This window comes from Phalacrocorax aristotelis, chromosome 3 (assembly GCF_949628215.1).
Source record: "Phalacrocorax aristotelis chromosome 3, bGulAri2.1, whole genome shotgun sequence".
Taxonomy (NCBI): domain Eukaryota; kingdom Metazoa; phylum Chordata; class Aves; order Suliformes; family Phalacrocoracidae; genus Phalacrocorax; species Phalacrocorax aristotelis.
Window position 1 is genome coordinate 106,642,231 of NC_134278.1, and position 12,494 is coordinate 106,654,724.

General features: G+C 38.1%; 1 protein-coding gene across 1 annotated transcript in view; it reads left to right on the forward strand.

Annotated features, from left to right (window-relative positions):
- Nucleotides 1-12,494, forward strand: part of KCNH1 (potassium voltage-gated channel subfamily H member 1) — a 152,264-nt gene that overhangs the window by 7,618 nt on the left and 132,152 nt on the right. The window contains exon 3 of the mRNA XM_075089800.1: nucleotides 1,792-2,184. Coding sequence (XP_074945901.1) covers nucleotides 1,792-2,184 — 393 coding nt within the window. The remainder of the gene's footprint in view (nucleotides 1-1,791; nucleotides 2,185-12,494) is intronic.

Below are 12,494 nucleotides of genomic sequence, written 5' to 3' on the forward strand. Positions count from 1 at the left end.
TGGAGAACTTTCATGAATCGGGGTCAGGAGAGGTAGAGTGCTTGATACTGCAGTGACACGTCTGAGTCCTAGTTTGGGCTGCAAGGGGGTTCTACTTAGGGGAAAAATGTTCCTTTTCCCTCTTTGCTGTCATTCTAGAAACTCAGTGAAACAAAAGTATTAAGCCCTCTTCCCCCCCCCCAAACTGTTGATGACTCTGTGCTAACATGCAGGCCTCTCTGAGCAGGTCATGCTGCTTCTCTTCCGGAGAACATACTGGGCTCAAATTCAGCAGGCTTGCAGCTCCCATTGTCATTTATACATGTGCAAGGGACTGTGATATGACAGTGTCTGACCCCTGTTGTGCACAGGAGTAAGTGATTATGTGGGGTTCAAAGCAGTAGGGAACTTGGTCGGAGGCTGTTTTGTTCAACTAGGACTCTTGCAGCTGATTGTTTTCTTTTGTACCCTTTGGCTTAATCTGTTGGAAAAAAGCCCACCAGTTCACAAAAAAAAAAAAGAATAATAAAAAGCACTCAGAAAAGCCTCCAGATAAAAATCCATGTCTAAATAATAGTTGTTAAAAAAGCTGAGATAAGGAGCATGGAAGGAAGACATCCTCCTATTATAGCTATGTTGTCTGATCTTTTCCCTGAGAAGGTGGCCATTCAGTTTCCTTCTCTGCTCCCTATTGCTCTAAACTACGATGTAACCAAGCATGATAAAGGAGCCATGCTCCTAAATAGTTCCCACAGGTTCTATGAGTTTGGCATTAGCAAACACATCTCACTTGAGCAAAACTCCATCTTCCTTTCAGTTTTCACCCATAACTTATCCAGGGTAAATTTCATTTGAAAATTTAAATTGTCTTTATTTGGAGACAAGTCCTTCATGTTAGTTTCACCCTCATGTATATCCATGGATGTAAACAAACACTTTCTTATTCATAAGTGTGCAAAAGAAACTTTAATTCTCAAGATTTAAAGACATGATCATACTCTTTTTGCACCAGTGTGCAGAACTGGAAAGATAGTAGACTTCAAATGGGCAGCATTGATCGAGGTTGCAGTTATACAAAACAGTTGGAGCATGTGCTGAGCTTGAGGCCCAAGGTTTAAAACACATGCTGACAGATCATCTTTTGCTGCTTCAAGCGTTTTTTCTAATTTCTAATTCAGACCTAACTGCACTGTAACTTGACTGTACAGCATCAGATAGTGAAGATCTCTCAGTGAAAAGTTAAGTTCAAAATTAGTTTCTTGAGGCTAATGATAGTTATCCATGGGCTTTGGTCCTGCACCAAAGGAGAAAACAAAGGTCCATGCATTCACAATAGGTTGTAAGACTATTTCACATACAGTATAGTGAAGAGTGAAATAGACAGTGCTGAGAAGCAGTATGGTCCAGTGGTCCTGGTGCTGGATTGGAACTCAGAAGTTGGGGTATTTGTTCCTGGTTTTGCCATTGATTTCTGTTTGCAGCTGCCTTATTGCCCATCATTTATCTGTCTCATCTATTTAGACTGCTGAAGAGCTGTGCCTTCTCTATATGTCTTGGAGATCCAGCACGTTAGGCTTAGTGTCAAAAAATAATTAATGGCATTAAAAGAAACAACAACTATTCTTAAGTTGATGCTGATCTGTTTAACAGAGTACTTATCCTGACTTGCTTACCATTTGGTGGTGATAAAAGGAGTTATTGCACCTGCATTTTTATCAACTGTTGTACTGAGCTTGAGAATCTACAATGTGAAAAATAACATTGAAAAATTAAGCATGTTTTCTTTTTCTCCTGAAATCTCTGTGATTACAGGTACTGCAGCTGGGCTCTGAAATCCTCCCACAGTACAAACAAGAGGCACCAAAGACTCCACCGCATATAATTTTGCATTATTGTGTTTTCAAGACTACCTGGGACTGGATCATCTTGATTTTAACCTTCTACACTGCTATTTTGGTCCCTTACAATGTCTCCTTTAAAACCAAACAGAACAACGTGGCATGGCTAGTAGTCGACAGCATTGTAGATGTCATTTTTTTGGTAGACATTGTGCTTAATTTCCATACCACCTTTGTGGGGCCAGCAGGAGAGGTGATCTCTGACCCAAAGCTGATTCGCATGAATTACTTGAAGACCTGGTTTGTGATCGATCTGCTCTCATGCTTGCCATATGATGTCATCAATGCATTTGAGAATGTCGATGAGGTCAGTATACTAGTTCGACTTCCACCCATTAATTATTACTTAATCGTTGGGGCAGGGGGGGAGAGAAGAAAGAAATGTATGCCTTTAAATATATTTAATTAGTGTACATGTATCTCTAGTAGCTGCTCTCAGCCCATGTAGAAGTTTGCTTATGAGCTGTAGCCAGAAGGGTCCATCTTTAACTGCACTGGGAGAGGCTGAGGTTTTTGGTGTCAGAAATCCATGTTTATTTTCCTTCATTCTACATCCTCAGCATTCAGGAGGACAGGTAGAAGCAGACAGCAGAATCTCTGCACAGCACTGAGGAAAACTGCTTAAAGTGGTGTGCCGAGATAGTTTCTTGGGGCAGGCTTCTCTTCCTTTCACTGTTGACTGAACAGAGTATGTCCATTAATGGCAATTCTTCACATGAACAATTGGAAAGTATAATACACTTTTCTCAGCTGCTTCTAATACAATATAGTGGGTGGCAGAGGCTGGCAGTGACTCATTAAATGTTCTTAGACCACCACAAAGGGCTGTGCGGGTACCTGGTGATCCATGCAGCCTTGTTAGGCAACAGTTGTTTTAGGTGAAGCAATTGAAGATGCTGTTTTGATGCTTGTTTGGTAATTCCATAATTAGAAGAAAGGGTAGGGAGCAATCTGGAAATCTAGACTCCTCCTTAAGTCTCACTTATTTCTTTGGGAACAGGTCACAAGCCAGCAAAAGAACTAACATTCAGACACTTAAAACCACAATACTACTCTGTTTTAACTCCTTGTTCTCCTACTGCATCAGGCTGCTAAGAAAACATTCCTAAACTAAATATATTAAGGTTCCAGGCCTAAATAGTTCAGAGAGTTAATAAATTGTTAATAAAATTTTAGAGGATTCTAGCAGTCTACTTTTTAATTACATCTTATAAAATCTGTACCGTCAACTAACTAATTAGGTGTCTGTATCTGATACACATGCTAAACCTGTAACATCTGTATATATCATATCTCATCAGTGCTTGGTATTTTTTTTTTAGCCTGTAAAATGTAATTTTTTGAGTTCCTTTAAAATCTGCCCATGTTGTAAAGGACAACCTGGCTATTAAAAGAAAATTATGCCAAGTGAAATATCTGGGTAAAAACATAAAACCACATTACTTTTTTAAAAACACACTGCACAGGTTTTTATCAAGTTTAAAGTTTAAAGTATTTTGCTCAATGACTTGAGGACAAGTAGGCAAACTGTTGGATGCAGTGGAAAAACATAATGTTATTTGATATTTAATTCCCTAGAGAGGCTTTCATTTTATATAAAGCTGCAGACTGAAATAACACAAATGAGATCAAGCAAAAAAGCCTTGTGAGACCTGTCCTTAAATATTTGTTTGTCATAAAATGGACCCAGGCTGCAGATTACTGTTCAGGGCTTTCACATATTACTTTGCCATGGCACTGATAAAGCAATGGAAGGGGTGGCCATATGTCAGTTTCTGACATTTAGCCTGAAAGATTTAAAAAAAAAAGACAAAAAAAAAAAAAAAGGAAGGAAGCTTTTCTCATCCGCTGCAGATAGCAGCAACCTGCTGATGCTGATTTTGCCGGAGGAACATTTCATAAGTGTAGACTGGTGATGTGACCTACAGAACATTCCTGAGGAAAATGTCTATACCAGTGACTGTGACAACCCTTGAGCTGGGCACAGGCGCTCTCAGGCTCATGGTAGCAATTCTGCAGAGAAATTCTTGTGTGAGTTTGAATTTCTTCAGGTTCTCTATCACAGTGTTGCCTTGTAACAATGAGGAGCTGATTGGTACTTCAGGCTTCCTATGGCTCTTCAACAGTCTCTGTAATCAGTGTAACAGTGTTAGTTTTAGTTATTCTAGCTATTGTGCCCAAGGAAAAGAACATTTTTCTTGATGCTATCCTTTCAAGATTGTTTGTCTCTATTTCCCCTGGTGGGTTCTGACATTTAGCTGTTATAAATCATTGTAGGGTCGTTAGAGCAGAGTTTCCACTGGTGTAAATTGCTGTGCTTCTATTAAGGGCTCATAGACTGGTTTACAGGACCTGAGGGGCTTTGCCCGCAATGCCAGCAGAATAACATAGTGCACATCAGGTGGAGGTTTAGGACAGTATATGCTGATCACTGTTTCATGGGCTGCCTGTAGAGAGAAAGATAACCTTTTATTAAAGAAGGAAAAAAAGAAAACCACATTCAAGGTGTCTTGAAAGTAGAAAGGCTTTACCTTATATCTTCTCTGTTGTGTAGAGCATTCCCTTGTGGGTGAAATCCCTTTCTTTCAAACTTGCTTGTTAAATTTAACGGGTCTCTCACCCTAGATTACACACCATATCACTCCACACTTATTTTATGTCAGCTGTGAGGCTGCGCTGCTCAAGTTATAAGTAGCCAGACTGGATTGTTATCTGTGTGTCACTTTGATTTTGATAAAGGGAGTTCCCTTGGAGCCATGAGACTGGAGTTAGTAGGTGGTCATGGCTGCTGCAGGGATTTGTTTTTTTAAGTCCTAATGTGAATACTCTTAAAAATAATTGCCAGAGATTAAATGATACCCAGTGTCAACAGTGGTGATAAAATGAGTTAAAGAATATAAATTGCCATTTTCCTGTTTCAATGTTTTCCATATATGGCTTTAAACAGGAGGAAATGGGATCCTGGCTTTGTTGCAGACCCTGTAGTGAAGGGGGACTGGGGCAGGTGGAGGCTTACTGTTTTTTCTGCCTCCTGTCATTCTTCGTTAAAAGAAATGTCACTGAAGACACTGGGGATGTCATGGAGGAACTAACTTGACAAATCAATTTGGTTTTTAAGAATGCCGTAATTGCTGTGATGAAGATGAACTGATTTGCAAGGGATGTGGGACCTGGAGCTGAAGAAATAAAAAGCTCTGTATATAGGGTGTTGAGGCTTTTTTGACTCTGGGTAATTTTAAGACTGTCCCATCACTTAGCTCTTTATGGATTAATAGTGGAATAAGTTTTGTCATCTTCAAAGTGATCCGCTAATACAAGGTTAATTATAACATATGAAACCAGAGCTGATCAATATTTCTGACAAGCAGATGCTAATTTAAAAAAATTCTGATACTGAATATTTTTTCTATTTTGAGGTACCTTTTTGTTTTGCAATTTACTTCATTATTCCATTATAAGACATAATGGAAAATATTTTCTTGAAACAAAATTGAGTGTGATTTCTGTTTTATTTTTTTCAGGCAATTTCAAAATTCTTTGGGTTTATTGCAGTTTGGAACATTAGTATATTTTCAGTTCCCCCTTTTTTAATATAATTGAAGTTCCAGTTTCCTCTCTGCACTGTTGAGAATATTTTTGTCCACAGAAATACTTTGAATTAATTAACTATTAATTGATACAACTATTAATAACTACAATTAATACAAGAGACACTTCTGTATGAATAGCTATATTCTACAGATGGAAGAGGAAAGAAAAAACATTGATGTCTTTGTTCAAGGCCGTAGAATTAAATATGAGAATGTATGAAGTTTCTGATCTCAAGTGCTGTGGTCAAAGAGACAGTACAGTATCTCATATTCAGACAAGAACAGAATTCAACAAATGAAGGAGTGAATAGCTGTAGAGAAATTTCCATTGTTACCCAAATGAAAGAAAAGTTATAAATGTTTCTCCTAGCTTTTGTATATGGGAAGCTAATTATACAGTTAAACATTACTTTCTTGACCTGCCATAGAACTTCAGTAAAAGAAAATATCCCACTGATTGATGAATCACCTTAATGCTAGGCTTAGATGTTCTACTGTTAAGACAATACATCATGCTGTAGTATAGCTTGAGTAAGAAAAGAAAATATTGCTCTAAAATTTACACAGCCCTTAAAACATGTGGTATTAGTTTCTTTTGAATTTGAATGATCACAATAACATTTGTCAGTAATCCTTTACAGTAATTAGTATTATTCCTTACTTAAGAAAATACCACCTACTTTGGGGGATAATGTTATCTTTCTGTGTTTAGATATCAATCAGTGGATTTAATAAAAAACAGGCTTAAAGAAAATTCCATAATTTTTGCCAAGAACAATGCAATTTAAGACTTTGACTTCCAAAGGCAAGTTCAAGCATATTTTTGCAGTGTCAGCTTGAGCAATTTTATACTGTGGTTTTCAGCCATAATACCATAAGATATAATTTATATTGGAAAAAATTTGACTTATTACATGTGACACCGTTGTGAAATTTCATGGTAGGAGTGGAATCCAGCCATGTCACCACCATATAAATCTGTGAAATAGGGAGTTTGTTGTAGTAATTTCTATCTGTATTTGAATGGATCACTATGATCAATTGTTGGCCAATGCCAAATTGAGAACCATATATCACTCTTATTAGTTGAGGCAGAAGAGAAATAAATGCATAGTAAAAGATCATCAGGAAAGATGTATTGAATATAAATGATCTAGTGTTCACTTAAATGGATGAGTAAGAGAGTTGCTAGCATGTAGGCAAAGAAGATATACAGCTTTGAAAGAACAAAATTTATGATGATAAAAAGACTTCCAGAAAAAAACACAATACAGAATTAATAGAAGTGAATTAAGCTATTTAGCGTTAAGTGAGCATGGTGTAGCTGGAAAGGAAACAGTGAATTGTGAGAGAGGAAAAAATGAATGTGGTGCTGGTCAGATTGTTGGCAACTCTCTGAGGTAGTACTTTTGCAATAGATTAATTTAATCCTTATTAGTGGAATAATCTCTCATGCTAATACAAATTAGCTATCTAGGAATTACTGAAGTAGCTACACTGAAAAGCATGCAACTTCCCTAGACTTTTATCATTTTCTTGCAATAAAGGGCAAGGGAATAAATGATCATATTTATAGTATTAGGGAATAAATAGGGGTCCGAAACGAAAGATTTTGGGTTAGGTGAATTTTGCAAACTGGAAAATATAATTTTTAAACTCATTCGAACTGTAAACAGCTGTATAATGTGAAATCTGTTTGAAACTGTGTTTAGTTCTCTTCTTTGGATCTGTCCAGTTAGGCAATACTGTGTTTTGCACATGGGTCCTTTGGTAATGAATGAATATTTTTCTGTGGCTAATTAAAATTTAAGTAGTCCTAACCTACTTTCTATGTAACACGTATAACAAAGCAGCTAAGTATCAGAGTATGATCCAAGCATAGAGGAAATGTCAGCGAATTGTGGTTCTTGAACATGATCAAAGCAGATGAGAAGGTATTAGTGAGACCCCGTGGACTGGGTGACTCCTTACTGATGCTCCTGTGAAAGAATCAAGCAATTGGGTTGATGTACCCAGGTGGTGCAGTGGGAGGGCTGAAGCATGGGCCTTGGGGTTGGGGGTTTACTTGGTAGGGTGTCCCCTTGTGAGAGACCCCCAAGAAATAGGACAAAGCCCAAGGGAGGTGTGTGCTCTGGGCTGTGACCTGCCAGAGGCCCTTGCGGGATTGTTGGTGTGGCTCCTATGGAGTGTTGGGCGGTTCAGAAGGAGCTTGGAGGCCTTGACCTGTGGAAGAAGGGGAGTGCAAAAGAAAGAAAAGGTGGTCATGGAGGAGGAGTGCTGCTTATCTGACTTTTGTAGGTGCCTCTGTACTGCACTATGGCCCCAAGGGGCTGTGCCAGGCAGGAATTAGTCCTTAACAGGCAGGTAGGTGGAAGGAGTATTTGGGGAAATACAAATGGGGTAAAGCAGATTCCTGGGGTAATGCAGACTGCCGGGATATAAACTAGAGAGGCAAAGAAGCACTGACTGATCACAGTCTCTTGAGGATTTGACTCAGGGTGTCTCTCTGTCTATGTTTGGGTTTTTTTCCCCTCCTTTTTTTTTTTTTTTTTTTGATCAAATATGAGTTTCTCTAACTTCCCTCCTTGAAAAACCAGCGTCCATACTACTAATGGAGTGCCTCTTTTGTGCTGCCCTCTGAAGGGGCAGGCTGCCTTTTCCCCCCAAATCCTCTGTTTTCTAAACTGTGTTGGTGTTGCATATAGGCGGTGCAGAGCTCTTCTGCCATTAACCCGTTTAGTGTAAAATTCTCTCCTCTGCACCAAGCCTGCTTAAGCAGTTTAATTAATTTAAATTCTGCTTGCTTCCCTGGTCTCCCCCAGGTTCACACACCTTGATGGCTCAGAGACATCTACACTGTCTGCTGATGGATAGCCCCTCCCAAAAGAGAATACCAGAGAAGGATGTGTGGCTGTGTCTCTGCACAGCACCTACTCTGTGGGTTCTGCTGTGGCTGTTCAGATGCCATTTAGGTCCTCTTCTGCACTACTAATGTTCAGATCAGTCTTTTTTGCTAAGTCACAGATAAGTAAGGGTGTTATTGGATTTCAGGGCTACTTATTCATAGCTTTGAAAAGCATGACATGATTTATCATACTGTTAAAGTGAGAATAGTAGTCTACATAAGCTATTCAATCTGTGTGAGGCTAAAAGAATTAAAAAGCTGAATTACGTTTTCAGTGATAATGTATGGTGATATCCTTTGTCCAAGAAGGAGAGCTAATTGAATACATTAGATTCTAAATTATTTCGGAAAGCTGCTGTTAGAGTGATACTTACTCCGCATACAAAGGGAAGCATGTTTCAGAGACGGGGATCAGCTACTCTGTTCTTTTTCCCCCATTCAGCATACTTGTATCGATCTGAGGCAGAAAGTCAGATGAGATGGCAAAGGGTATTTATTTCAGTAGCTAAACGGTTGCTTTATAGTCTACTTCATATTAGGGATTGGATTAGAATTGGAAAGATGGAGCGGTGTTGGATGCCAGTAACACTAAATCTTATTTGGGTGTTTGGCCTCTTTGAGATAAGTAAAAAGCTTTTGAAACTAACAGCTGCTTTGAATCGGAAGCAGATTGCTGCCTGTCAGGGGTAAATTTTTGTATTTGTTAGTGTGGAAAGTGGGATTTCTTTAGATTACTTATGTGTTATCTTTATCCTTGTTCTTCCTCTCAAGGTAAAAAAAAAGAGTTTGTCTCCTGGGGGTGTGTGTGTGCGCAAGGCAAGCATGGACATAGTTTTATAAATGAAAAATCAGCTTTTCCATCTCTTCTCACACCCTGTGCTGTTATACATGAATTATTGCTGTTTCTTGCACAATTCTAACCAAGCTTGCAGATATCTGACTAAAATAAGCTCTGTGAGTCTAGAGATCTGCTTTTTTTCGGTGCTGAAAACCACAGTGGTAACCAGAAGGTTTAGTTATTGATTTTGACCTGTGCACATAACGCTGTCTCATCTTTGGCTGCTAAATATGGCAATCTGTAGGAAAGGTTGCATTCTCAGACCTAATTAAGAAAATCAGAAGAGGCAAATAACAGAAATGAGAAGTCCTAATGATGACCTGGCAGGGCTGCCATGTTGCTGCAGATAGCCAGAGCCAGACTGTGGCACAGGTGACTTCAGAATCAAATGTTAAGAAAGAAGTCAGTGTTTTCCATGGCTCTTGCCTCACTTATGATAAATTCGGTTCATTGCTTCTGTTTTTTTGATAAATAATTTTTGTTGTTCTGTTTCATTCTCATTCTTATAATGGTTGGTTTTCAGTCTCCTGCATCTCCCTTTAATTGAGAAGAAGCTAGAACTTTAGCAGTTACACGTGAGAGGAAAGTGCTGGAAAATTTAGTGCAGATTTTTGTCAATACTGAGTATTTATCTTTTCAAAATAGACAGTAGGTAGGAAGTAAATGATACTTCCTTTGAGCCTAGAAGAAACCCTTAATGCTTGGCTTAAGTGCATTTTCTTTCTGTACACGTGGAAAGTAAATAATGGCCAAAAACGTGAGTACTGTCATGCAGATTGAATCTATTACTAAAGTGCTGCCATTACTATAGCTGTAGGAGGTGGGATGAAAGTTGTATTTTAGTTCTTTTCTAAAGTTATTCGTCCTACATCTTGTTTGGAAGGGAAAATGAATTATTTTTCATAGTTTTTGGTGGTTTCTTTTTGACTGTAGTTAATTTTTATTGCTGTTCTTTAAACAAGTTGTATTTTGTTTTTTCTAGGTGGAATTTATTATTCCATTAACTGAGTTGAATGTAATTTGACAGCAACTGTTTTTTTATTTGCATAGCATCTAGCACTGTAGTGTCCACTGTTACTGTTCTTGGGGACCATAATGACACAGGTAACTAATAATGACTGTGCTACAGCCCTTATGTTGCTAAACACTTCACACAGTAACTCATCACAATGTCTCTATCTCTTTTTATGGATGTGGAAGTAATGACATAAATCTTATGTTGTCTGCTGCAAAGCTGGAGCCAAAACATGCATATCCTGGATCCTGTGTTTGGAGAGAAGGTTACTTACATGGCTGAGATATCACTGTGAGACAAGATACGTGAGATCATGTCATGCACAAAACAAAAGATACAAAAGAAATTCTGTGTAAATATGCAAAGTACCTAGTGAGTAGGTCTAAATAATGACAAATTATAGATGGAAGTTTAGTTTTGGCAGTATCTGATGGACAGAATTCTGAAGCATTCTCTTTAAATGTAAAATGTGGGTCCTGCTTTCCTTCAGAACTGAGGCTGATCTGTTTTTCTGTTGTGTTTGAGATGCAGTTCCACTCAGCAAAGATTGCATCGGAGGAGAGGAAGGAGTCGTCGTTGTTTTTATTACTTTAAGGATTTTTGACATAAGGGTTTGCTCAGTCAGTGAATACAGAGTTATTTATTCTGGCTCTCTGGGCTTTGAGCTTGTCCTTTGGTTTGGAGGGGAGTTGCTACAGATTCTTCCATTTTCATGCATCAAGCCCTCACTGGCAACAAAAGTAAAACTGTCAGCCTATTAAATATTTGTCAACAATATCTAAGTAGCAGCAGTAGAATCTTTAGTGTCATTCTGATACCTCAAACTATTTGAGTGAAATTCAGCATTTTGTGCCATATTTGACTAAGTGCTGCATATTTAGAAGTGCTGCACACAAGTTATCTCTGTAACAAACCATAGTAAAAATATACTGGTTTTCTACCCTGGCCATATAACCCATCTCTCAGCTTCTACATACCCCTAGGGGAAGGGACCTGTTGGATAGAGTACTAATAGGTGGGACTGTGTTTAAGTAAATCAGGCCCAGGTAGGACTTTGTGGGATGTTACTTAGTCTTGTCCTTTCCCTGCCTGCCACACAGAAGTTTCCTAAGGTGATCCTTTAGAGCAGAGCACCTGAGGGTGCCTGCTTGGGACCTGTAGTGCAATTGCTAGCTCGTTATGAACTGAGGTTTATCTATGTCCTGTGGCCAGAAGGAGTTCTGAGTGTCTTTTATTCTGCCCCTCAAAGGTTATAGGAGTGGCAGAGCTAAGAAGGTAGGACACACATCATGAGGAGTAAATTGAGTTCAGGCTCTTTTGCGTGACATCTCGGAGACATCTGTAAGATAAAAGCATAAAAATAATCTGCACTGATAAGAGCATTAGAATGGACAGTAATCCAAAAGTACAGTTCTGTTTTGGAAAGTTGTAATCTAAAAATGTCAATTTTGAATCCTGGAGATCTATTTCTGTGAGTATTAAAGTATTACTTGCTAAATTTAGTGAGTAAAAGTACTGTTTTCAAGTATTGGAGAATAACTGGATTTTTTTTCTACTGTATCATCTATGAAATAGTCTATTAAGTTTCCATTGTTTATACCCATTTGAAATTCTGTCACTTAGAAATTTTTGAGAGATATATGAATAATTATTTCCCTAGGCATTTCTTCCTCTTGATATTGATCCATTTAGAATAGACAAATCCTTTCCTTTGAGGAAATCAAATAGAAAATACTGTTAATGCTGAGGTAAAAATAAATGATTGGTTTTTTATCTTTTTCTTAAGTTTTAGAATCTCACTGACAATGCAGTCATGTGAAATATTATGACTAATTTGAATATTAAATGCATCCTTTCAATGCAACCAAATTTATTTTCTGTGAACAAGCAGGTTCTTTTTGTACAAAAACCCTAATTCTTTCTACCTCTGGTAAGAATTTGGTGGAATAACTTTCTCCCAAATGATGCAGTTCTATCACAAGCTTAAGCAGGGGGTGTCAGACAAGATGATCTCCAGAGGTCCCCTTCAACCCCTACCATTCTGTGATTCTGTGAAATGCTTTTACAAAATTTCTTTTTGTGAATTTCACAAGGGAAATTAGGATAAGAGTACTCTGAAAGCAAAGTAGTTTGCCTTAAATCTATTTTTAAATATTTTATTTTGTATTCCCATTTTTCATATCCAATTTCTTAAACTCCCCTTCTGTGATATTTTGTTCCCCAAGTCTTTCTAATACTTTTTTTTCATTTTAAGAATAAATCAAATTCC